This window comes from Oncorhynchus keta, chromosome 35 (genome assembly GCF_023373465.1).
Source record: "Oncorhynchus keta strain PuntledgeMale-10-30-2019 chromosome 35, Oket_V2, whole genome shotgun sequence".
Classification (NCBI taxonomy): Eukaryota; Metazoa; Chordata; class Actinopteri; order Salmoniformes; family Salmonidae; genus Oncorhynchus; species Oncorhynchus keta.
In genome coordinates this window covers 65928137-65952922 of record NC_068455.1, presented here as the reverse complement: position 1 = coordinate 65952922, position 24786 = coordinate 65928137, and the positions used below count along the sequence as shown (strand labels likewise).

The 24786-nt window shown below is 46.5% G+C and overlaps 2 protein-coding genes across 5 annotated transcripts; both read right to left on the bottom strand.

Moving 5' to 3' along the window:
* Positions 1 to 1362: 1362 nt before the first annotated feature.
* On the bottom strand, positions 1363 to 12958 carry LOC118368861 (Y+L amino acid transporter 2-like). 4 transcript variants are annotated; one of them, XM_035753302.1, is made up of 11 exons: positions 12845 to 12958; positions 12311 to 12602; positions 10018 to 10678; positions 6122 to 6247; positions 5723 to 5867; positions 4624 to 4747; positions 4325 to 4428; positions 3899 to 3995; positions 3321 to 3470; positions 2707 to 2890; positions 1363 to 2370 (listed from the first exon to the last, which is right to left on the bottom strand). In XM_035753302.1, the coding sequence occupies exons 3-11, from the start codon at positions 10520 to 10522 to the stop codon at positions 2294 to 2296; spliced, it is 1512 nt and encodes a 503-aa protein (XP_035609195.1). In that variant the 5' UTR covers positions 10523 to 10678; positions 12311 to 12602; positions 12845 to 12958; the 3' UTR covers positions 1363 to 2293. The 4 variants fall into 4 exon arrangements, with proteins under 4 accessions (XP_035609195.1, XP_052353241.1, XP_052353240.1 ...); XM_052497281.1 differs by having other exon boundaries at positions 12448 to 12602; XM_052497280.1 differs by lacking the exon at positions 12845 to 12958 and having other exon boundaries at positions 12311 to 12603.
* A 3425-nt stretch (positions 12959 to 16383) lies between these two features.
* On the bottom strand, positions 16384 to 24410 carry LOC118368860 (sal-like protein 4). The gene is made up of 4 exons (XM_052497279.1): positions 23802 to 24410; positions 18789 to 22069; positions 18381 to 18616; positions 16384 to 17469 (listed from the first exon to the last, which is right to left on the bottom strand). The coding sequence occupies exons 1-4, from the start codon at positions 23875 to 23877 to the stop codon at positions 17364 to 17366; spliced, it is 3699 nt and encodes a 1232-aa protein (XP_052353239.1). The 5' UTR covers positions 23878 to 24410; the 3' UTR covers positions 16384 to 17363.
* Positions 24411 to 24786: the final 376 nt, after the last annotated feature.

Sequence of the window (24786 nt, the reverse complement as noted above, 5' to 3'; positions counted from 1 at the left end):
TCAGTCTGCTGTCCAACAGACACTGGGAGATGAATTCACCTTTCAGCAGGTCAATAACCTAAAACACAAGGCCAAATCTACACGGGAGTTGCTTGCCAAGAAGACGGTGAATGTTCTTGAGTGGCTGAGTTTAAAGTTAACTTCAATCTACTTGAAAATCTGTGGCAAGATGTGAAAATGGTTGTCTAGCAATAACGAACAACCAACTTGACAGAGCTTGAAGAATAATGTGCAAATGTTGCATAATCCAGGTGTGGAAAGCTCTTACGAGACCCAGATAGACTCACAGCTGTAATCGCTGCCAAAGGTGATTCTAACAAGTATCGAGTCAGGAGTGTGAATACTTATGGAAATGAGATATTTCTGCATTTCATTTTCAATACATTAGCAGAAATATCTAAAAAATATTTTAACTTTGTCATTGTGGTATTGTGTGTAGATGGGTGAGAATTGTTGATATTTAATCCATTTGACTTCAGGCTGTACACAACAATGTGGACTAAGTCCAGGGGTGTGGATACTTTCTGAAGGCACAGTAGCTACTCCTCCCCACCAAAGACCTGGGTTTTATCCCCACGTACACCCTTCCTACTCTTCTCTCCCTCTGTTTCAAACCGTCAAAGTGAACATTTTAAAAGTATATATTTTTAGACAGCAGACACGCTTGTAGCAGTATGACCCTGTCTGAGCATCAGAGCTAGTCTGGTAATCTCCCATAATGTGTCTCTCCCAGGTGGTGTTTACGTACTGGTTGACGTCCAACTGCTTCTCCCTGGCCCAGGTGGCCCTGCTCAAACACCCACTGGTCAGGCAGAACCTGAGGATCCCCGAGAGGATCAAACACCCGGTCTCTGCCCTGCCCCAGAATGAAGGCTTCATCGACACCATCAAGAAGGGTGGGTGTGGTGTCACGGATGGAAAGGGGTGGGGGGGGTCTTAACCTTAATCCCTAAATGAATAGTGTGGCTAGGTTTCAAATCAGATTTGATAACTTTGTGGCTGTGCTAGCTAGTGACCACTCTGCAGAGCTGCCTCCAGAACAAGATTCATGATGAAAAACGCTGACCTGTATTTTAACATGTACCTCACTGATTAATTCAATCTGTGAATATTGTAGTGGGTTTATGGTTTTCCTTTCACCTCATGCCTTTCTCTCTCTCTTTGTGTTGTCCTCTCCAACCAGGTCCACTGAGGCAGACCTTCACCCACAACCCTCTAGAGCTGTCAACACCTTCCATTACAGCAACAACAACCAAGTCAGCCAAAGCAAAACAAGGGCCCCAGCAACCGGTGGTAAGAAGAGACCATGGGAGGAGACTAATGATTGAAGCTGAGTGACAGACAGTTTGCAGGCCCAATGAATCATGTGTACATATTTATTGCGGGGGATCGGTAGAGGACATGATATCGTTTATAAATGTAATATTCTAAACAAAGAGCTAACTTCTGTTGCCTTATAATGTCTGTTTACATTATGATAACCTGTATTGTTATTTGAAAACATGAAATCGGTGTTGTTCATTATATCCATTGGCATGACGGCAAGGATAATTGTTACACCTAGTATTTCTATTGTACATATCCATGGTGGGAATTGACAGAATCAAGTCATTTTAAAATGTCCGTTAGTAATTTATTATAAATACATTCTAAACATGGCTAGAGCTACCACTATTCTCTCCTAACCACATACAACAAACTAACCCTCAGTAATTATTACTTTCCTACATATGTCTTCAGTATCTCTCTTGTTTCCTTATTGGTATGACTTCAGAGGTATCAGTAGTGACTTATGCCACTTGGGCTGGTTTCTCAGGCAGCCCAATTCAGATTTTTTTTTTCACTAATTGGTATTTTGACCTATCACAGATCTTTCTACATCAGTTCTTTTTCAGAGCTGATTACTCAGGCCAATTAGTGATTTTAAAAAGGTCCATATTGGGCTGCGTTGACACAGGAAGCCCATCAGAGATCATAAATATCCGTATTCGAGTATAAACATATTTGAGAACAGGAATATTTTATTTTTTATTCTTCTGTAGTGCGTGGAATGTCCTCTGATATCAGAGGCAACTGGAGTGCCATCCTGGCCGTAGAACAACCCCATAGTCCAATGAACATACGGCAATGATTGGTTGGCCAAAGATTTGGTCCAATGAATGGCTGCTGTTTGACTCCGCCCTCTGATTGGTAGCCGAGGGTGATACTGGCCAGTAGGTGGTGTCGTTGAGCCTTTAGTTTTGTGCGTCTTCAGTTGGCGGCTGCAGCAGTGTGTTGGTTGGTTTTAATGTCTTCACTCCAACTTGTCTATGACGTCTAACTCGGTCACAACAGAATAGCACACTTTCTGAATCAACAGACCAAAGTTGGCTAGGGAGGGAGAATATGAGAGCGGATGAGTGACCTACCCTTCAAATACATCAATGAGACACTAGCGATAGCATGAGAAGTGTAAGTATTTTGCTTGAAGAATGTAGAAAATAAGTATTGTTTTCTAGGCCTACAAAATAATGTATCAACTCGTCTCGCAACTCATGTCATACCAAACTATGGTTGCAAGAATCCAGCAATTTCCCAAAAATTCTCGATTTTCCAGAAATCCTGGTTGGAAGATCCCCCAGGATTCCCTGAAAACCTGGCGATTTTGGGAAAGTTGCCAGTTTTTCCCAATGCTGTACTAAACTCAAACATTCATCTGATTCTTACCAAAGAACCTGCGGAGCCACATGGGCCTTTTGGTGGCAGGAGTATAGATACACAGGAAGTAGACTGGCACTCCTGATAGGGCGATGCCAATGCCAATCAGAGAGTTCATGGTGTCACTGTAGATGGGAACCACCACTAGGAACAAGGTGCATAAACAGAAGATGATCGGGAAGAACAGACTGAGCTGAGAGAGAGAAGGGAGGGAGGGGAGGAGAGAGAAATGGGGAAGAAGAGTTATTACACAACTATATGAAACAGGATCTGTTATTGATGTCAAAAAGTGAAAGAGATCACACATACAAAACTGCATTGTGAACACTAATGGAGATTTGCCTTTGAATGTGTTTATAGGCCTCAGTGTTTTGTGTTGGATGTTTGGGGCAATTCCATGACAAAATGTGTCGTCATTCTGTAACCAAACGTTGCATCTGCACTGTTCTTCAAGTAACTGTGCTTTTGTAACATTTTCAGTGGGAATTGTTCAGAGTCGTCCTTGTGCGTTTATATAGTTTGTTTAACTTTGCAATCTATGGGATTTATTTAACATACATTTTAAAGAGAAACATCTGATTAGCACTATCATTCTATTACTGTGGAATTCCCCTTTGTCTTACCTTGAGGGGTCTGACTCTGTCTGGCTGTTTCCAGCGCAGGTACAGCTGTCCCAGGATAGACAGGCCCACAAAGAACCAGTAGCTGAAGCTGTAGTAGTTGATCAGTTTAAAGATGTCCTCAACACACAGGTAGACCAACGCCATGGCACCCTATAGTATAAAGCAGAGACATATTTAGAGCAACAGCACTGTCAATATCCATCGTACAGGGCACAAAGGACAACATGCCTTACACAAAAACTCTATTTCATCGAAAGTGTAGATATAGCGGAACACTATGTGGACGAACGGACAAAGAGAATGCTGAGATTGCAGACAGACGGAACTCTGCGGCAGACCAAACACTGGGTTAAAATAATAGAATGCTGAGAACAGATTTCTGGGCCAGACAAAACAATGGGTCAGAATGTTGGGTAGACGCAGAAACGGAACGTTGACACAGAACTGAGACCAAACACTGAACAAGGAAAACCACTCGTAAAAGACAATGGAAATGTACATTGTTCCAGACCGACAGATAGACGTTCACGCGCACACACAAACACACACAAAGACAGTGGCTTAGCGGGATGACTGACGTTGAAGAGCAGCGCTGGGATAGGGGTGTAACGGGTGACGTGGATCATGCACAGGTAGTCTGGGAGATGGCCCTCCCTGGAGCCCACGAAGAACAGCCTGTAGAAACACACAAACACACCTCGCTGGAGCACTGATAATGGAGGACCCACACACACACACCTCGCTGGAGCACTGATAATGGAGGACCCACACACACACACCTCGCTGGAGCACTGATAATGGGGGACCCACACAAACACACCTCGCTGGAGCACTGATAATGGAGGACCCACACACACACACAGGCTATCGTGTGTAGGGCAATGAGTTTAAAGGCTATAGGGCCCATTGTTTATTTCCGGTCAGATGACATGGTCAATAATGAGGAGATTATCGGTGATGGCGATGAAGAAGAGCCGCATCAGAATGGTGTCATTCTAACTCACCTGGAGGCAGCCAGGATAGAAGCGTTGAGTCCTCCGAAGCAGGACAGAGCCACCGCTAGAGGGATGGTCCAGTTCATCACGCCAAACACCTGGTCTGCAAACGTCTGAGGGACAACAACAGGCCTCAAATTAGACCAATCAGAACACTTAAAGTACATCATATAACAAAGTCACTTCGGGCTCAATGAGATGATACTAGATAGAAATGTATACATCTGACGTGATGACTATCCTAATCTACATGGTATAGGATCATGTCTGTTCTACTTCCAGTATATTTCTATGCAAAGGGAACTCACCACAGCCACGGCGTCACTGTCCAGGATGGCAGGAATGGGCAGCACGGTGTAGTAGGCAACGTTGGTCAGAATATAGATCACTGTGACGATGGGCATGGAGATGGCGATGGCCAGGGGCAGGTTCCTGTAGGTAACACAAACAAACACCGGGGGGAGACACTTTGATTTAGAAGAAGAAGAAGAAGAAAACACCAAGGAAGAAGTGAAGTGGCTGTGATACATCCAGGGGTTCTCCGTGAGTGAACGGGTCAAGAGTTGACCCTCTTGGGCAAGGATGGGATTAGGGTGGAGGAAGGAGGAGGGGGAGGTGGAGGAGCAGAAGAAGGAGGAGGGGGAGTTGGAGTTGTTTGTCACATAATCTGCCTGAGAACTCCTGGAAGTAGCTTGTGCTCCAATCACATGTCTGTCCTGCTCCATTTGATCAGTGTTTGGCTGTGTGAATCAGAGCGAAGGGGCTCAGTTAAATACTTCCCCAGGAGATGAGGAGCCTCCCCCCCCCCCCACCTAAAACACCTGACTACCCATTCAGTCAGTGTGTCATCCCTCTCCAAACTTCCCATCCTTGCCTCATCAATCACTATTACTCCACTTTCTCTGCTTAATCACAACCACTCCATAATTCCTACATCAACCCCTCTCCTTCTTCCCTCTTCAAATCAAATTGTATTTGTCACATGCGCCGAATACAACAAACCATTAAATGCTTACTTTTACAAGCCTTTAACCAGCTTTGCAGTTCAAGAAATTGTTAAGAAAATATTTACTAAACAAACTAAAGTAAAAAATGAACTAAAAAGTAACACTAACAGCAACATTATGTACAAAATAAGTTACAAACAATGTGGGAAAAAAAACATATAAAATAGCACAGGTGGATGGGAGCCCGTAAAACGGCAGCACTCCCCTCCGGCGCCATTTGTGATCTTCTCTCATCCTTTTACTTCTTCTATATCCCTTAACCTACATTCACTATTACTCGTACTCTACTCCTTCACTACTCCTCATTCTCATGTATACTACAGAGTACTACAGAGTATATCCTTTTGTCCACTAGTACTAGTGACCCTTCCCCTGCCCTCCCTCTCTTCCCAACCTTCACCTCTCTGGGTTTTTGATCTCCTCGGTGACGAAGTTGAGTGTGTCCCAGCCGGAGTAGGAGAACAGAGCAGAGTACAGGGCCAGGGCTATGTCTCCTGGATCCGTGGACGAGCCCTCAAACATACCCTCAAAGTTGTGCGTCTGACCTGAGGAACACACACACACACACAATATCCTGTATTATTACACATAGGTAAATTAATGTATGTAAATACTACAGATAAATACGTTTTGTATGTACAACAACTATAGGACTGTGTCAGTGTTCACAGTGGTCATATCTGTTTCTGTGAATGTACAGTATAGTGCAGTACAGTGAGTGGATGGTAGAATATTTGGACAATATATGTGATATTATTAATGCGTGTTAGTGTGAGTGCCATCCTGGTAGCATCAGTACCTTGTCCTATCTTGACCAGGCCAGTGATGATGACAGCGATGAGGGCGATGACCTTAGCGTAGGTGAAGAAATCCTGGACACGCGTCCCCCACTTCACATAGGCACAGTTCACAAAGGTCAGCAAACCTGGAGGGGAGATAAAAACATTTAGACATTCAGATCTACATGTTACTACACACACCCGCACACACCCGCACACACACACGCTGACGTGTGTGTGTGTTCTAATTTCAGAGTCTATGTAGCTGGAGGAAATGAGGCTGCTGACTACAGCAGTCGATGAGGTTGTTTTCCACAGAGGTTCAACAGCTGAGCGCAGCACATAGCGACATAGGCAGAGAGGAGGAGGAAGAAAGTGAAATAGGGTCAGGTACAGAATAGTGGGTAAAGGAGTACCCAGATAAAGTTCTAAGGGTTATTAAAAGACCTCTATAAAAGATTAGTAAAATGACTAACTCTGTCTAGCTGACTGGCTGACTGACTGGCTGACTGTCTAGCTGACTGGCTGACTGACTGATAGACTGACTAGCTGCTGACACAATGTCTGGCTGACTGACTTAATGACTGACTGACACACTGACTAGCTGGCTTGCTGACTGTCTGACTGACAAGGCTGAATGACACATTGACTGGCTAGCTGACTGACTGACTTACTAGCTGACTGACACACTGACTGACAGATAGACTGACTAGCTGTCTGACACACTGACTGGCTGACTGACTGACACACTGACTGGCTGGCTGGCTGACACACTGACTGGCTGGCTGGCTGACTGACACACTGACTGGCTGACTGACTGACTGACTGATAGACTGACTAGCTGTCTGACACACTGACTGGCTGACTGACTGACACACTGACTGGCTGGCTGGCTGACACACTGACTGGCTGGCTGACTGACACACTGACTGGCTGGCTGGCTGACACACTGACTGGCTGGCTGGCTGACTGACACACTGACTGGCTGGCTGGCTGACTGACACACTGACTGGCTGACTGACTGACTGGCTGACAGATACAGACTGAGTTTCTAACTGTGTCCTTGTACTCCACTGCTCCCAAGTCTTAGTCTTGAAAACATGTTTTCCAATTCATCTTCTCTCTCTCTCTATGTCTTTATCAGTGTTTGTTCCTTTAAGTTCATAAACTTGAGTTCAGATAGTCACAGCATGGAGGTCTGAATCCTCACTGTCCTCCCACTGTCCTCCCACTCACTGGGATTTAATAATATCCTATGTATCTTCTCTTCACTATGTCAGCATCTCAAATGGCACCCTATTCCCTATTTAGTACACTGCTTTTGTCAAGGGCCTATAGGGCTCTGGTCAAATGTAATGCTCTAAATAGGGAATATGGTGCCATTTGGGACATAGCCCCTATATATAGAGTATATCCCTCACACTGCATAATGTTTGATAAGCCTCTGGTATAGCCAACATGTTCCTCAACAATATTTTCCTGCATTACTGTAATGCTAAGTAGCCGTAATGATATCTGCCATACAGTGTTTCCCGAAATGATTAACACTCAAGTTCACATCTACAACTCAAGTGAATGTTCATGTTAAAACAAACATATACATTGACACACATGCAGTACATACACACGTCACCCTTCCCCACATTAAAAGAGGTTCATAACTAGGGCCCTGCGTTTTTCCTGGTGCGGTCACATGGTCAGGCCAAATATCAAGACCTTAATCATAATCCGAGATGGCCTATGTACATCATTGATCATCACAACAGTCACCATCTCTCCCTTCTTCTCCCAAATGAAGAGCGGGCCATGACACTGTGTCCACCAATCTCCCCCGAAATGAGAATAATACTTATCTAGCAGAATACCATGTTTCCCTTCCTCCCCCAAACGGAGGACAAAGCCTAAAAGATCATAACCCTTTATCCCAATTATGAGGCCATGGATCCTAACTGTCTCTTATCAATAGGAGGTCTCCTTAAGCATAACATATCTCTCCATTCAGACCGGTCCAGACAGAGACAGTGAATGATCCGGACTAACAGAGAACTGACAGTGTAGCGGGCCACACAGATGTCCTAGGTGTGGTTGTATTGACAGTGAAAGGCTAGAAGGGTGGGAGGGTGTGGATCAGGTCGGTTCTCTGGGCTACTCTAGATCTGGTCCAGATGTGTGGTGAGACCATATACTATATCCCAAATGGCACCCTATTACCTATATAGTGCACTACCCTATGGGCCCTGGTCAACTGTAGTGCACTACATAGGGAATAGAGTGGAATTTGGGACGCAGCCCATAGACTGTATCATAATAGGGGTAAGATTGACGGCTGCCATGATTGGGCTCTGTCCTGTGGTGTGTGCAGAACTCCTACCCATTTATACAGGATCAAGGTTAGGGTTGACGGTAGGGTAATCTGATCCTAGATCTGTGGTTATAGTTCATTTCTACCTGGAGGTGTTTCCGGTCTTCTCATGGCTGTGGAATTTGGGACGCATCCCATAGACTGTATCAAATGTTGACGTTGCCTCTAACGCCTCTAAACACTGATACTAGATCAGTTGTTTTTCCATCCGGTTGATGGTTAAAGTTAGGATGGGGTGTAGGCTAATCTGGTTTTAGAGCTGTGGTTATAGTTCACTTCTGTGCCATGCTGACTGAGCTGTTATTAGCCATTTGCCTGGGGTCAGAGTCTTGAAGTAGAAAGGACTTTTACTTTTCACCTAGCAGCTATCAGCACATTCACGTTCCTTAAAGCACTGCTTATCTAAGAGAGTGTGTGTGTGTGTGTGGATGTGGGTGTGTCTGTATTGTAATTAGATGAATGAGTGATATTTATTACTTGAGAGATGTTTTAGAACCCGAAGGAGAAAGCTTATCTCAGAACTGTCCCTTTTAATAAGACTCCGTGTTCTATCTGGTTGCTGTAGTAGCAGTGGTATTGTGTTTTTGTCCATGACTTCTGTCTCTTTGACCCAGGTTTCTGTCTGGTTGTTCTCATGTTCTATGTGTTCCATCAATCTGTTCCAGTAGTGGCTTATTCTGTACTTACTAATGACTATTAAACCCACAGTAATAATATGACTATTAAACCCACAGTAATAATATGACTATCAAACCCACAGTAATAATATGACTATCAAACCCACAGTAATAATATGACTATCAAACCCACAGTAATAATATGACTATCAAACCCACAGTAATAATATGACTATCAAACCCACAGTAATAATATGACTATCAAACCCACAGTAATAATAATATGACTATGAGTGGTTGTGTTGAGAGGTCCAGGTTTCTTCTAATCTGTTAGAACGATATCCATGACAACACTCCCTCTTTCCCTCTCTCTACATTCCTTGCTCATCTCTATTCTTCCTTGCTTCCTTTGGTGGTTTATAAATGATCAATTTACACTACATTATTATACTCTATTGTCATGAGTAATGAGCATTGCCAGCAGTTTAATCTGGTCACACTGACGCTTTGTAATGTTGGTAAATGATCCTGAAATGTAATAAATTCTCCTTTCCCCTATTCTCTGTCTCATGCAGGAAACACTTGCTGGTGTCTGTAGTCTCTGTTCTCCCCTCTCTGTTCCTTTCTCGTGTTCCCTTCTGTTGCTGAGGTGCTGACTTGGGTATGCTGTGAGTCATTTAGTTTCGTTTCCCACATTTGCCACAAAGAGAGGAGCATACACACACATCGCTGTTCGGTACTCAGGAGAGTATGAACACATACACACACACACACACACATCATTGTCTGCATGCAAAGTCCTTGCACACACATACCTGATCACTTCCATCGGTAAGGAAACACTCAGGGCCCTAACCATGGTAGAGGCCTACAGTGGAACAGTACTGCACCAACACAAACAACACCCCTCCATACACAACGACTATAAAATACTCACATATACAGGCCGCTGCCAGCATGCGGTTAGCCAGATAGGGGGCTATGCAGGTGGGGAAGACGGGCTGCACCATGTAGTTAGAGAAGGTGATGGCTATGACCGCCTGGCTGGTGGGCTCTATGATCAACAGGGAGGTCCACAGCCTGATGAAGGCCAGGAACCCTCCGAAGGCCTCCAGGATGTAAGCATAACTGGCCCCTGACTTGGTGATGGTGGTCCCCAGCTCGGCGTAGCACAGGGCCCCGAACACAGAGAAGATACCGCCGATGGTCCACACTACCAGCGACAGCCCATAGGAGGCGCTGTAGATTAAGACTCCTTTAGGCGAGACGAAGATGCCCGAGCCGATCATGTTGCCCACGATGAGACACACGCCGTTCAGGAGAGAGATCTCCTTCTTCAGCTTCATGGAATCGTTGTCGCCCCCTGAGCCGCCCGACTTGAGCGGAGTCGACCCGCCGTTGGTGGCGGGCTCTTGTGTGGGGGTGGGGCTGTAGGATGCCATTGCACCGGAAGTGTGGGGGGGAGTTGGTGATTGGAGGGGATGTGGGGAAGTGAGTAGTGATTGGACCAGGCGGCTGTCAATCAGTCAGAGGAGAGGATTGGTTGTAAGAGCTGAGTTAAAGTTGTTTTCTAGCTATGAGGGTCCCTCTGGTGACATCTGTGGAGGAAAGAGACGTAAAAAGTGTTATCAGAAAGTGTGTAGGTGTTGCCATGGAAACCAAGCTGCTGTCCATATGGGCCCAGTGATCAACTGGGACATAAAAAAACAGTACAGTTTTTTAAATAAACGTTGGTCTGTATGCTACATTTGTAAAACATGAGGCTAAACTTAACTCATTGCAAAATAACACAAATGTTACAACTCACACACACTGCTGCTGGTTATTGGATTGGATTTCACAGATGGCAATTTGGGAGCCATTAGGGGTTTCAGTAAATAGCCTTTTAAGCTTGAGTGTATTGACAGAGTGGGAGAGAAAGACAAACAGCCTGACATCACTGTAACGTTCATTACTGGCTATCACTGACTGTCACTGTGATATTTAGTCTATCATTTACTGTAAGTATTCTACAGTGTGACAGACACACCGAAACAAAGAAACACAGAGACACATATAGACACACAGACACACAGAGACACACAAAGAGACAGACACAGAAACACAGAGAGACAGTCAGACACACAGAAACAAAGAAACACATACACACAGAGAGACAGACACACAGACACACAAAGAGACAGTCACACAGACACACAGAGACGCGGACACACAGACATAGAGACACAGAAACACAGATACACTTCGCTACGGAACCGTCACATATTTTTCAAAGTTAATTGCCTTCAGCAGCATATATAGAAGAGTTTGAATGACTAGACACATGATGTCTTTAGTACCCATAGTGAATATCATGCACATGCTCAGTCAGGACCTGAACAAAACAACACACACATCACACTAAGTGAGGAGACAGGGCCGCGCAGGGGTCTACAGTTTATCACAAGATCTGTGTGACACTGGAGAAAATCCATCACAATACAATGAGAATGCATCAACAAGTCAATCATAGGCAGTCATATCACAGGGGGAGAAAAGCAATTTCGTGACACAGCAAGTGAACACAGGTCCAGTCACATCAACCAACGATATATATCACAAGGATCAGGAAGAGGGAGATCTGAGACGCCGGGCGGGGGAGAAGGGGAGAGATGGAGAAGTAGTGCAGATAGATAGATACCCCTGGCATGTGAGTTCAGTTCAAAAGAAGAAGTGATTACGAAGGACAGTGGATAGTAGCCTTCCGCACGTTATTACAAAGGGCAGGGCAGGAGGCGTAGAAGTGAGATACAAGGTCCAAAAATTGTAAGATAAGTAGGCTACTCAAATTGACTATCATATACCACTCAAGGTTGCTGTATCATATTTGAAATCCCTTTCTCTTTGTTTCTCCCTCTGTTTTTATCTCTCTCAGAATATGAGAAGCTGGCAGCAATCGTTTGGTCAACTCGCAGCTTATTCATCGCAAAGCTGGCAAAGCTGCAGAGTTGACTCAGCACATTTTATTGATGACTCGGGGCAAGTAAGGCTACACAGGAATGCCATTAGAAGTTAATATGTCGTGTAAAGACCTATCTCCTCAGAGAAAAACACATGTTGAACAGAGAGTCAAATGTACAGTTACTACAGCCAAACGGCAGTCTCTATATTTGAAATATATCATATAAGTGTAAAACCTCGCATTGTTACTGTATGTTAGGATAGACGCCCATTTCATTCAGGGGTCTTACCTTCTCCAGATGCGCTATAGGTGAACTTGGCTTCCTTCCCTTGGGGGTCCTCTTGCACTTCTTCTCCAAAGCCTATGAGTCGCAGGTTTTTATCGAACGTTCATGTCAATTGCGCATCCCTGATTGTTTTTACTCACTATTGCTTTCTGTGCGTGTTGTCGCTCTCCACTGATGACCTTCCCCCTCTGCCCGTCACGCCGCGTTCTCTGCTCTGACTTGACTCGACTTCCTTTCGGAGTCTGAAGGTGCACAGGCCGATCAGCTGATGAACTTCTGCTTTTTGACCCAGCAGCTACCAAGGAAACAGGTGGAAGAGGAGGAGGGATAGAGAGGGAGTGAGGGATGGACTGACTTTATACCACTGTCTGGGCTCTGACAATGGGTTTCGCTGTCAAATTAATTGCTTGCCATCACTTTGATTAATGCATTAAACAGGCCTGATCACGTTTACGCTGGGCTATTCACACGTTCACACATTCTTTCTTTTGTGTCAAATCAAATCAACATGAGCCTTTAGTTGTTGTTTTAGCCTACCTGTTGTTGGTGGTGATTGCTTTAGTTTTGGGCTATTATGTTAGGCATTGTTGTTGATGATGATGATGATGTTTCTTCTTCCTCGTTTAATCATCTGGCGCGGAAGGAAACAGTGAGATTCGAATGTATGATTAATCACTGAGAAATGATTTGAAGGATCTTGAGGACTCGAAGTCACTTATAATTGCATCACTATCCTATGTTATTGTTGTATTGTTATTGATAATATAGTTGTTATGGTAAACAATCTTGACGTATGAGTACCTCATGAGTTACGACACATAAGGAGATCTCTGCATTGAATAGTTGAAATTGATGAGGAATCCCAAAATCGGTTACACAGCCCCCTCCTGTGGTCATTATTTGCTTCACGCCTCCAACGTTGGCAAATTAACGGTTTGAGCGCTTCATTACGTCATTATGCTTATTGTGGTATTTTGCTTTTGTGTTCAGTGTTCCTGATTGGCAGTTTGTTCTAAACGTACAATTAAATGACCCATTTCAGCATCGAGACAATCAATCAATTAACATTCGTTTTGGAACATTTGATTTTGACACTTCACATTGTTCAGGATCATCGATCGTAAATGGATTATATTAAAGGCTTCCCATTAACACACTGTGACGTTCCTGTGAAGATACTAATGAAGCACCTGATGAATATCTTTAGGTTTGCCATCGACAGCTTGATGATCAAGTACACTACCCCAATCCACACCTGTAATCACTCCATACACCCCCCTCCTTCCCTCTCAAATCCAGCCACCCAACAATCATCCCTGCCTCACTTTCTAACTACCCTTTTTTGATGTCTCTGTCTCACTCACATGGATACACTTCTCACACATGGCATGGCTTTTCAGCCCTTTGTCTCTTTCCCCTTTCTGCTCCCAAATTCTTCTCCTTGGTTACCGGTTGTCATGGTTTTGGGAGCCCTAGCTAGTGAGAAGGGTGGTTGGAGGATTAGGGCGGCCATTTTGGAGACAGCTGGCCCAGGTCTCTGTGTGTGCTGCCCCCTGTCCCGCTCGCAGTCGCATGGGGGGGGGGGGATGAGGGCTATCATTGTGTGAGGATTAGAGCTTCCTGTGTGTCGGACTATTACTCTAGGAGGGGGAGGGCAGAGAGAGGGGAAATGAAAGAGAGCAAGTATGACAGAGAGTAAGATGTGGGGTGGGGCTCTACAGCTGCACTCTCAATCACACAAGCACTGATTATCCATATCACACACATGCATGCAAGCAAACAGACACACACCACAGAACCAAGGAACTGATACATATAAAAAGAAAGTGAAGCCCAAAAAAAGGCAGAATAAGTAGACGGCTATAGCGCCCAGACAAATGATCTGTGAGGCAGACAGACACAGAACACAGAGGCAAACAGTGAGAGTACACTCAGACATGCAGAACACAGAGGCAAACAGTGAGAGTACACTCAGACATGCAGAACACAGAGGCAAACAGTGAGAGTACACTCAGACATGCAGAACACAGAGGCAAACAGCGAGAGTACACTCAGACATGCAGAACACAGAGGCAAACAGCGAGAGTACACTCAGACATGCAGAACACAGAGGCAAACAGTGAGAGTACACTCAGACATGCAGAACACAGAGGCAAACAGTGAGAGTACACTCAGACATGCAGAACACAGAGGCAAACAGTGAGAGTACACTCAGACATGCAGAACACAGAGGCAAACAGTGAGAGTACACTCAGACATGCAGAACACAGAGGCAAACAGTGAGAGTACACTCAGACATGCAGAACACAGAGGCAAACAGTGAGAGTACACTCAGACATGCAGAACACAGAGGCAAACAGTGAGAGTACACTCAGACATGCAGAACACAGAGGCAAACAGTGAGAGTACACTCAGACATGCAGAACACAGAGGCAAACAGTGGGAGTACACTCAGACATGCAGAACACAGAGGCAAACAGCAAGAGTACACTCAGACATGCAGAACACAGAGGCAAACAGCAAGAGTACACTCAGACATGCAGAACACAGAGGCAAACAGCGAGAGTACACTCAGACATGCAGAACACAGAGGCAAACAGCGAGAGTACACTCAGACATGCAGAACACAGAGGCAAACAGTGAGAGTACACTCAGACATGCAGAACACAGAGGCAAACAGTGAGAGTACACTCAGACATGCAGAACACAGAGGCAAACAGTGAGAGTACACTCAGACATGCAGAACACAGAGGCAAACAGTGAGAGTACACTCAGACATGCAGAACACAGAGGCAAACAGTGAGAGTACACTCAGACATGCAGAACACAGAGGCAAACAGCGAGAGTACACTCAGACATGCAGAACACAGAGGCAAACAGCGAGAGTACACTCAGACATGCAGAACATGTTGACATGGAAGCAGAATACTTAAACAGGTCAAATGAATGGACTGAGACCAGACAGACTGTGACAAACAATATACAAAGCCAGACACACTGACAACCAAAAAGCCATTTTTTTCCACCATCACCATCATTTTATTTTTTACATCAGAAAATGGGAAGCACGTGTTATCATACCTACAAAAACAACGGTGGGGAAAAACCATACAAAGGCTAAAAAAAATAGTACAAAAACTAAAACGATCTAATGTAGGACACAGCCGAAAACTTGAACTCTCAAGTGCTTTGAGAAAGGGAAGTGGAGGAGAGAGATGGTAGAGGAGGAGAGAAAGGGAAGTGGAGGAGAGAGATGGTAGAGGAGGAGAGAAAGGGAAGTGGAGGAGAGAGATGGTAGAGGAGGAGAGAAAGGGAAGTGGAGGAGAGAGATGGTAGAGGAGGAGAGAAAGGGAAGTGGAGGAGAGAGAAGAGGAGAGAAAGGGAAGTGGAGGAGAGAGATGGTAGAGGAGGAGAGAAAGGGAAGTGGAGGAGAGAGATGGTAGAGGAGGAGAGAAAGGGAAGTGGAGGAGAGAGATGGTAGAGGAGGAGAGAAAGGGAAGTGGAGGAGAGAGATGGTAGAGGAGGAGAGAAAGGGAAGTGGAGGAGAGAGATGGTAGAGGAGGAGAGAAAGGGAAGTGGAGGAGAGAGATGGTAGAGGAGGAGAGAAAGGGAAGTGGAGGAGAGAGATGGTAGAGGAGGAGAGAAAGGGAAGTGGAGGAGAGAGATGGTAGAGGAGGAGAGAAAGGGAAGTGGAGGAGAGAGATGGTAGAGAGGAGGAAAGGGAAGTGGAGGGGAGATGGTAGAGGAGGAGAGAGGGATGGAGGAGAGAGATGGTAGAGGAGGAGAGAAAGGGAAGTGGAGGAGAGAGATGGTAGAGGAGGAGAGAAAGGGAAGTGGAGGAGAGAGATGGTAGAGGAGGAGAGAAAGGGAAGTGGAGGAGAGAGATGGTAGAGGAGGAGAGAAAGGGAAGTGGAGGAGAGAGATGGTAGAGGAGGAGAGAAAGGGAAGTGGAGAGAGATGGTAGAGGAGGAGAGAAAGGGAAGTGGAGGAGAGAGATGGTAGAGGAGGAGAGAAAGGGAAGTGGAGGAGAGAGATGGTAGAGGAGGAGAGAAAGGGAAGTGGAGGAGAGATGGTAGAGGAGGAGAGAAAGGGAAGTGGAGGAGAGAGATGGTAGAGGAGGAGAGAAAGGGAAGTGGAGGAGAGAGATGGTAGAGGAGGAGAGAAAGGGAAGTGGAGGAGAGAGATGGTAGAGGAGGAGAGAAAGGGAAGTGGAGGAGAGAGATGGTAGAGGAGGAGAGAAAGGGAAGTGGAGGAGAGAGATGGTAGAGGAGGAGAGAAAGGGAAGTGGAGGAGAGAGATGGTAGAGGAGGAGAGCGAGGGAGAAAAAGAGAGGTTAGAGGTAGAGAGAGAAAAGACATGGAGGGATGATGTAAATCTATCAGACATAATTCATTCTGGTCCTTGGGAGGTTCAGTTGGTTTATTCTAGCCTGGTACCCAAACTTCACAACAGTGAAGCATAGCACCATCTGTTTGAATTCCAGGTTACTTCAATTACGTTCCTGTGCAGAGACATCCAATCAATTATGGATAAACCGATTACAATCACCGATATAACGCATTGTTGTTCAGGTCTAAAAGTTGCTGCTGAATGGTCAATCAGAACAGCACGAACCAGGATTGCCAACATACATTGTATATACAGACTGGTCAGTGTAACAATCATCGTCAGTATCATCTGCATTTTCATCATCACTATTTCAATGGATGTATGGACAGCAATGTTCAAAGTCAGTGCAACTCCATTGAAACAGTCCAGCAGCAAGACAGTTTAAAAAGTGAAAAGTCTGTAAAAGAAAAATGTAAATAAACATACACATAGCAACCACAGTTCATATATATATATATTGAACAAAAATATAAACACCACATCCAACAATGTTACTGAGTTACAGTTCATATAAGGAAATCAGTCAATTGAAATAAATTAGGCCCTAATCTATGGATTTCACATGACGGGGCATAGGCCCACCCACTTGGGAGCCAGGCCCAGCAAATTTGAATTTCTTTTCCCCCCACAAAAGGGCTTTGTTACAGACAGAAATACTCCTGTTTAATCAGCTGCCCGGATGGCTGGTCTCAGACAATCCCTCAGGTGAATAAGACAGATGTGGAGGTCCTGGGTTGGCATGGTTATACGTGGTCTGCGGTCTGCCAAATTCTCTAAAACAACATATGGTAGAGAAATGAACATTACATTATCTGGCAACAGATCTGGTGGACATTCCTGCAGTCAGCAGCACAATTGCACACTCCCTCAAAACTTCAGATATGTGGCATTGTGTTGTGACTAAACTGCACATTTTGAAGTGGACTTTTATTGTCCCCAGCACAAGGTGCACCTGTGTAATGATCATGTTTATATGATATGCCACACCTGTCAGGTGGATGGATTATCTTGGCAAAGGAGAAATGCTCACTAACAGGGATTTAAACGAATTGGTGCACAAAATTGGGGAAATAAGCTTTTTGTGCGTATGGAAAATTTCTGGGATCTTTTATTTCAGCTCATGAAAGATGGGACCAACACTTTACATGTTGCATTTATATTTTTGTTCAGTATACAAGAAAACCACCACTACTGCACTGGCCTGTTTTGGTATGGCGTTCGTACCATATATCCTAGAGTGATATTTCACCTATTGCTCCTTCACTTCATTCCCATTCCAAATAGACATTTCATTCATATGTTTCACTAGAACTAGCTGCTCTCTAAAACATACATCCCTGCTTATCTATTCTATTGTGATCCAACACACAAACTTCATTGTGTGCCGTTACACTACAAGAGAATTCTGTGAAATCGTATCGTCAAATAAGGCCTCTTCGTGTTCTTTGAGATAGTGGTATCGTAACCATGACGAGATGCTGAATTAATTAGTACTTCACAACAATCTAACACTTTATTAGACAAAATAGACCCAACTGACTAGTAGCAAAATTACACAGAATAAGAATCAATCTTTATAGAATCAATTCTAAATCTATGATGAAAATACATTCCCTTGTCAGGGCCTTTAATAAAAAAATAAATTGACTGACACCATTCAGAGGCCAATCATATGCAGTTTTACTCAGTAGTGTCCGCAGGTTGCTCTGCTTCCTCCCCAGAACCAGCAGTGATTGGCTGATCTTCTAAGGTAACGAGTTTCTCAGGAGATTTGGCCAGCCCTTCCTTTTCATCCTGCTCTCCACTGTTCCCATTGGCTGAGAGAGAACTCTGATCCTCCACAGTGTCATTGGTCAGGGTGGCGGGAGGAGAAGTCTCAGCGGGGACGTTGGTCAACACAGGGTGTGTCTTCATGTGTCCCTGTTGATGGAAAGACAGAAAAATGGTATTGGTTAAGTGATCAATTACTTTAACACAGTAAAACATGAGGAATAGACAAAGTTCAAGAATCACAATTTAGCTTCTGTCAAGTGTTCTGTATAGCCATTGGAACGTACAGTTGTAATACGATCCATCCTTATCTTATGCTTACCTTTAATCCACTGCGGCTGGCGTATGCCTTCCCACACAGAGTGCAGGAGTAGGGTTTGGAGGGCGCTGATGCTGGGGTGGCTAGCTGGGAGGCCTCTGGTTCCTCTGGAGCCCTATCGCTCTCCTCTGTGGAGCTAGGGGTCACTTTCTCACTCTCCGGCACCATTACTGATGAGGTATCACTGGGTGCTGTGCCCTCGCTCTCCCCTTCAGATGGGGCCATTTCCCCTTCAGGGCTGGGCTCCTGTGGGGTGATACTGGAGGCCTGGGGGGCTGGCTCTTGGGTTGCTTTATGGCTGGCAGGGAGGGTGAGCGTGGGGGAGGGGTTGAGGGTGGCAGGGGAGTTTGGGGTGGATTCAGATTCAAGGCTGAGGAGGAGTCCATCTGGAGAGTTGGTCTGATTCTCTGTGGTCAGCCTAGAGCTGTTAGTGAGCCTTCCTGACCTACTACTATCAGTATCCACACCTGGTCTGTGGACATTTTCCTTCACCTCTACATCACCCTCCACCACAGAGGCAGGCTGGGAGCTGGTCAAGGATGGTCGCCTACTTTGGCTGGTGTTAGAGAGGTCAGCTGGGGAGTCTTGCGAGTCTTCTATGGAGGCTCCAGCGGGGCCGTCGTCAGACTCAGATCTTTCCCCCGGGAGCATGGGGTCTTCTGGGGAGGGATTATGGGTCAGAGGTGGGCTAATGCTGGCCGTGGAGGGGGAGGGTTCAGACTCCCCCTCTATATGGAGGATCGGGTCAGCTTCATGGGATTCCTTGGTCGCTGAACCTCCTGAGTTCATGTTGCTGACCAGTGGGTTAGGGATGATGCTGGTCATTGTTAAGGCCAGGGGGTGGAGGCCTTGGAGGCAGGGTTTGGATCGAGAGTGTGTGGTCAGCAGGCTCAGATCGGTGGGATCTTCTTGAGCCATATTTGTACCTTCCTCCCCCTCTCCCCCCGGGGGTATCTGACCCCCCAGGTGCATACGGATGTGTTGCTGCAGCACCAGGGCGTTGGTGAACTTGCGCGGGCACAGTGGGCAGGAGTTCTGGGTGCGGGAGTTGGCCGGGCGGGCGCGGTGGGTGGCGAGGTGGGCCCTCAGGCTTCCCTTAGTGGAGAAGGAGCGTCCACACAGCTTACAGGGGAAGGGGCGTTCACCCAGGTGGGTGGCCTGGTGGAGACTCAGGGCCCTGGGGCAGGAGAGCACCCTCAGGCACACCCCACACTGATTAGGAGACAGGGCAGGATTGGTGGATCCAGGGAGATCCTGTGCCTGGCTGTTGCTGCTCACCGTGGCCCCAGGGTTGGGGTTGAGGCCCAGGGCTGCCATCATCTCCCTGCGGTAGGAGTTTGTGGTCAGGTCGTGGGTGTCCCTGTTTGAGAAAAAGCTGTCTGCTGGGCCAAAGGAGGACGACTGGCCCCCTCCCTGGTGCTGCTTCTCCAGTTTCATGACCAGCCGCTGCAACTTTGAGGTGTCGGAGGTTTGGGTGAAGGAGGTTGTGGAGGACGAGGACGTCTGGGGTTTGGAGTAGGGAGGGTAGGGGAGCTGGGTGTGGGGGGAGGTGAGATGAGAGGTAGTGGTATGGGACCCTGGGGGACAGAGGAGGGCAAGGTGGTGGGGTGAGGGTCCTCCAGGGAAGAGAATCTTGGGGAAGTGGGCCATCTGGGAGTAGGGAGAGCCTGGATGGATGGTGGAGTGTGGAGGGGTGTTCTCATCAAACCTCTGCTGCTTCACCCCTTTGAACTGGCCACCCATGGAGGATGAGGATGATGATGAAGGTAACACACTACTTGAGGCGCTGGCTGCTGCAGCGGAGGCCCTGTTCAGCTGTAGCAGGGAGTGAGCCGTGGACAACAGAGCCATGTCCATACTGGGTGGCATAGGCATAGATGAAGGGGAAGGCCGAGGAGACGCCCCGGACAGGAAACTGAGCGCCATTCCTTCTGTCATTCCTTTCACGCCACCGAACGGCGGCTCCTCGTCTTCCGCCCGGCGCTTCCTGCGTCTCTGGCCTGTGGTGGTGGCGACGGGGGCGGGCTGCTCCAGAGCCGGAGGGAGCAGCGAGAGCGACAGTTCCGGGTTCTGTTCACGGTGGCGCAGGAAGTGGGCCTTGAGGTTCCCGCGGGTGGTGAAACGGCTGAGGCAGACGGGACAAATATAGGGCCTCTCCCCTGTGTGGGAGCGTAGGTGGATTTGTAGTGAGGAATCACTGCTCAGGACCTTACCACAAAACTTACAAGCATGCTGTGGACGCACTGCAGATGAGGACCCAGCCGAGGAGGAGCTGGACAGCAGCAGGTGGTCTTGGGAGTGGCTGGTGGTGGGGAGGGGCGGGGTGGGGAAGCCAACCCCGTTACTGTGGCCGAACGGGGAGGTGTTGGAGGATTTCTCATGGAGGTAGCGCGGGGGCAGACTCAGGGACAGAGGATGCACGGAGGATGCTATCGAGGAGCTCCAAGTGGTGGAGGGCGAGGTAGAGTGTGATGCTCTGGTCCCATTACTGTGAGAGGAGAGGCTGGGCTTGGAGACAATGGGCTGAGGGAGGAGGGAGGGGAGGCAGGCCAGGAGAGGGGAGGCCGAGGATGGGACAGGGGCTGAATAGGAATGGTGTGTTGGGGAGGGGGATCCTGCTGTGGATCTTTGGTGGTTCTCTCCACTACCAGCCTGGGAGGTGTCTTGGGTATAGATGGCACCTCCTAGCTGGAGAACATGCCTACAGATCTCCTCAGTCATCTGCATCTGGTGGATTTGCCTCTGCTGCAGCACCCTCAGCTCCTCCAGGAGCACAGACAGGGTCAGGGGCACCTGGACCTGGCCTAGCCCCGGTGGGCTGGAGCCATTCTGATGCCCAGGACTGGTGCTCTCCTGCAGGGGAGGGAGGGAGGAAGACAAGGAGGAGGTAGTGGTGGTGGTGGTGGCAGAGCTGCCAATCTGTGGTGAGGTCATAGTGGTATGGGAGTGGGCCTGATGGGAGAGGCAGTGGCCCGATGTCTGATTGAGGTTGAGAGGCAGGGATTGCGTCTGCGAGGATAAGGAGGGGTGAGGGAAGTCTGGAGAGAGGGATGAATGGGTGTTGGGGAGGGAGGTGGTGGTATAGGGGGCGATGTGGCTGGACCAGTGGGTGGGCGAAGAGCTCTCACTGGGGAGGGAGGGTCCGTGGAGACCCCCAGGTGACGACAGAGGGGCCAGGGGAGGCTGGTGATCTTCGAGGGAGGTGGGGGACGACGATGAGGACCCAGAGAAGGTCAGTTCGGAGCCCAGAGACGAGTAAGGTGACTTGGCTAACAGCTGGTAGTCTATAGACAGAGAGAGAAAAAGAAGAATTAAGTATAGTGCCCCTTCATCACTCTACTCCACCAAATGGAAAGTCCAGTTCCATGATAACATCAATGAATTTGTAGTCCCCATAAGAACCATGAAAGGCCGGGTGCAAGGCTACATGCTCTATTGGATTGAAGTGGGGGGGTCAAAGTAAGTCCCAAAGTCCAAACCTTTAACTGTAATCGTTGATTACAACAATTGTTTCATATTTAAATCCCAAGCTTAAAGTTGCAGTCTTCTCTTGGAAAGAAATGCATTAGCAGATATTGATTAATAGTCTACAAACATACGGAGTCAGTCTTTCCCTCTTTATGCTATTATCTTGTCTTCTGTCCACTTCCTCTTCCCTGAGCATAACTCTCCAAATGTATTCTTACCACACAAAAGTGTGCAGGCCACCTTGCTGCTATGACAACATGTTTAAACAGACAATGGCCATTTGAGACAACCCATAAACCCCTCTTAACCCGCCCCTCACTGCAGCAGTTCACTTCTTTCATCTACCTATTCACCCTCCCCCCCCTGACGTCACATCAGGGGTCAGAGGTCGGGACATGCTAAGGGTACTGGGCACTGTCCAGAGGCTTGTGATTGGTCCACTAATCTGACCTTTAGAGCTCTGGGGTCAAATTCTTTCAGAATCTTGAGCACAGAGTGAGAGAGAGAGAAAAGAAGGGGGAGGGGAGTATGGACAATGGAAGCCCAACTGTTCTCTCCCAGAGGGACATGGTGATGGAATGGATGACTATACTAGTAGCTGCTGCTAAATAGTCTAGCTTGGTTCTCTTCACATATATCAAAGTGTGCAAAACAAGTTCATTTAAAACAAGTTCACCTCTATGGAAATGTACCTGTTCTAAGAAGTAATTTGTATTTTCTAAGGTGTGGAAAATGTTACATGCAAGTGAAGGTGCAAACACTCTGTATCCCCCCCCCCCCTAAAATGCATTTAACACATCAAGTCAATAGAGTAGGAGGGGTAGAGAGGGAAGCATTCAGTGAGCATTGAGAGGGTAGAAAAGTGGGGAGAACAAGGAGGAAAGGAAACATGAGGGAGAAAAGCATGGAGAAGAGAATAGAAGCAGAGAGAATGAGAGATCTTTACCAAAACTACCCCCCCCCCCACTGATCCAGCCTTATTGTTGATGAATAGGGAGACTGTCATCGAAGTAATGAAAGACCTCCAGTTGTCAGCCCTGAGCAGCCTGTTAGTTTCCTAGAGGACTAAACATCACAGGAAAATGGTCACAGATGGATATTATCATATTATCATCCAGGCCACAGGGAACAGTTTACAGGGCCAGCCCTCAAGTACCCGGGACTCCTAAATTTGCAAGAGCAAATTATTTTTTGCAATTAAAAAAAAATGCAAACAACGCACAGAAATACACATATCAATTTATGCTGATTGGTCACCTGAGTAAAATTACTTTTTTAGATGTGAAAGGAAACATGAGGAATTTACATATAAAACGTAACAAAATAAACCAACTTTGACTTAAGGCCTACTAGCTAGCAGGATTTTAACTGCAGTTTCTGCAAACAAAGCCATCTTATAACGTTACCTTAACCCTATTGAACGTCATCATAGTTGTAAATTCCGACCTGTAACTTTGCTTGTTGGTTCATTCATAGGACTATGGGAAATATAATTAAGGGGGGGAAACAGACGCATGCCTTAGAATAAGCATAATAAACTTTTCTCACCGTGCGATAGTATCCGCGTGCCCCCCTGGTCCGAGTTAACGAGCTGCTGTGGTCGTTTCTGCTTCCGGCGTGACATGATTCACGAGGAGACTGAGAGAAGGGGGGCATTCGCCGAATAAATAACACTGGCCACTGTACGCACTTGTAGGCTTCACGTTCCAGAATCCAAACTCACATTTCAGGAAATTTTGAATTTCTAAATGGCATCTAGACAACGGTATAGCTCGTTGGTCCCTTGCACTGAAGAAATCAAAGAGTGGCATAAATCCCTATAAATGCGCCGTCATATGAGCTGCGGAGAGTGCGTGTGTGGCTGTTTTCCTAAAGTAGTCTCTCTCGCTGTCCAAAACTTGCGCCACACCTCCCCCGCTCCCCTATGCAGGCACACACAAACAGAGACACACAACCTCTTCTTGTTCCTCACTCATATTTGCATTTCAATGGCGCGGAACACAGACTCCCTGGTTCTCCCCTTTCTCTGTGTTTTGCGTATTTTCTCCACGCCATCACTAAACTCTTAATCAAAGATCATCCTGGGTGTTAAAATCCACATGAATAAATCAAAGTAGCATATGACTTTACTTGTTACATGCTGTTTGAACCCATTCAACTAGAATATGTTGACGAGCTTTCTGAGATTTTGCTGAGATTAGTATGAATTATTTTAAGCATACCATTTGGGGAAATTAAGTGATAGGAAAAAAAGTTTAGCAAAATTAATAAATAACACATTCAGAATATTAAACAAATATGCCTACAAATAGGCCTTGCTATTTTTATTTTGGGTAATTTATCATTTAATACTTAACAAGTGGTCAAGAGACAAGGAAATAATAATAGCCTTATCATTGCTTGCAATATGGGGCAGTAGTGGTTAGAGCGTTGGACTAGTAACCGGAAGGTCGCAAGTTCAAACCCCGGAGCTAACAAGGTTCAAATCTACCGTTCTTCCCCTGAACAGGCAGTTAACCCACGTCATTGAAAA

Bases quoted from the DNA above. Each gene is read 5' to 3' on its own strand.
- LOC118368861 (XM_035753302.1), bottom strand. From the start codon at position 10,522: ATGGCATCCTACAGCCCCACCCCCACACAAGAGCCCGCCACCAACGGC. The intron at 5,868-6,121 runs GTACTGATGCTA...TGTGTTCCTCAG, and splicing joins CCTGGTCAAGATAGGACAAG to GTCAGACGCACAACTTTGAG. The intron at 3,996-4,324 runs GTGAGTTAGAAT...GTGTTTCTACAG, and splicing joins TCTATCCTGGCTGCCTCCAG to GCTGTTCTTCGTGGGCTCCA.
- LOC118368860 (XM_052497279.1), bottom strand. From the start codon at position 23,877: ATGTCACGCCGGAAGCAGAAACGACCACAGCAGCTCGTTAACTCGGAC. The intron at 22,070-23,801 runs GTGAGAAAAGTT...CTCTGTCTATAG, and splicing joins CACGCGGATACTATCGCACG to ACTACCAGCTGTTAGCCAAG. The intron at 17,470-18,380 runs GTAAAACTGCAT...ATGTTGTTTTAG, and splicing joins CAACCTGCGGACACTACTGA to AGAATTTGGCAGACCGCAGA.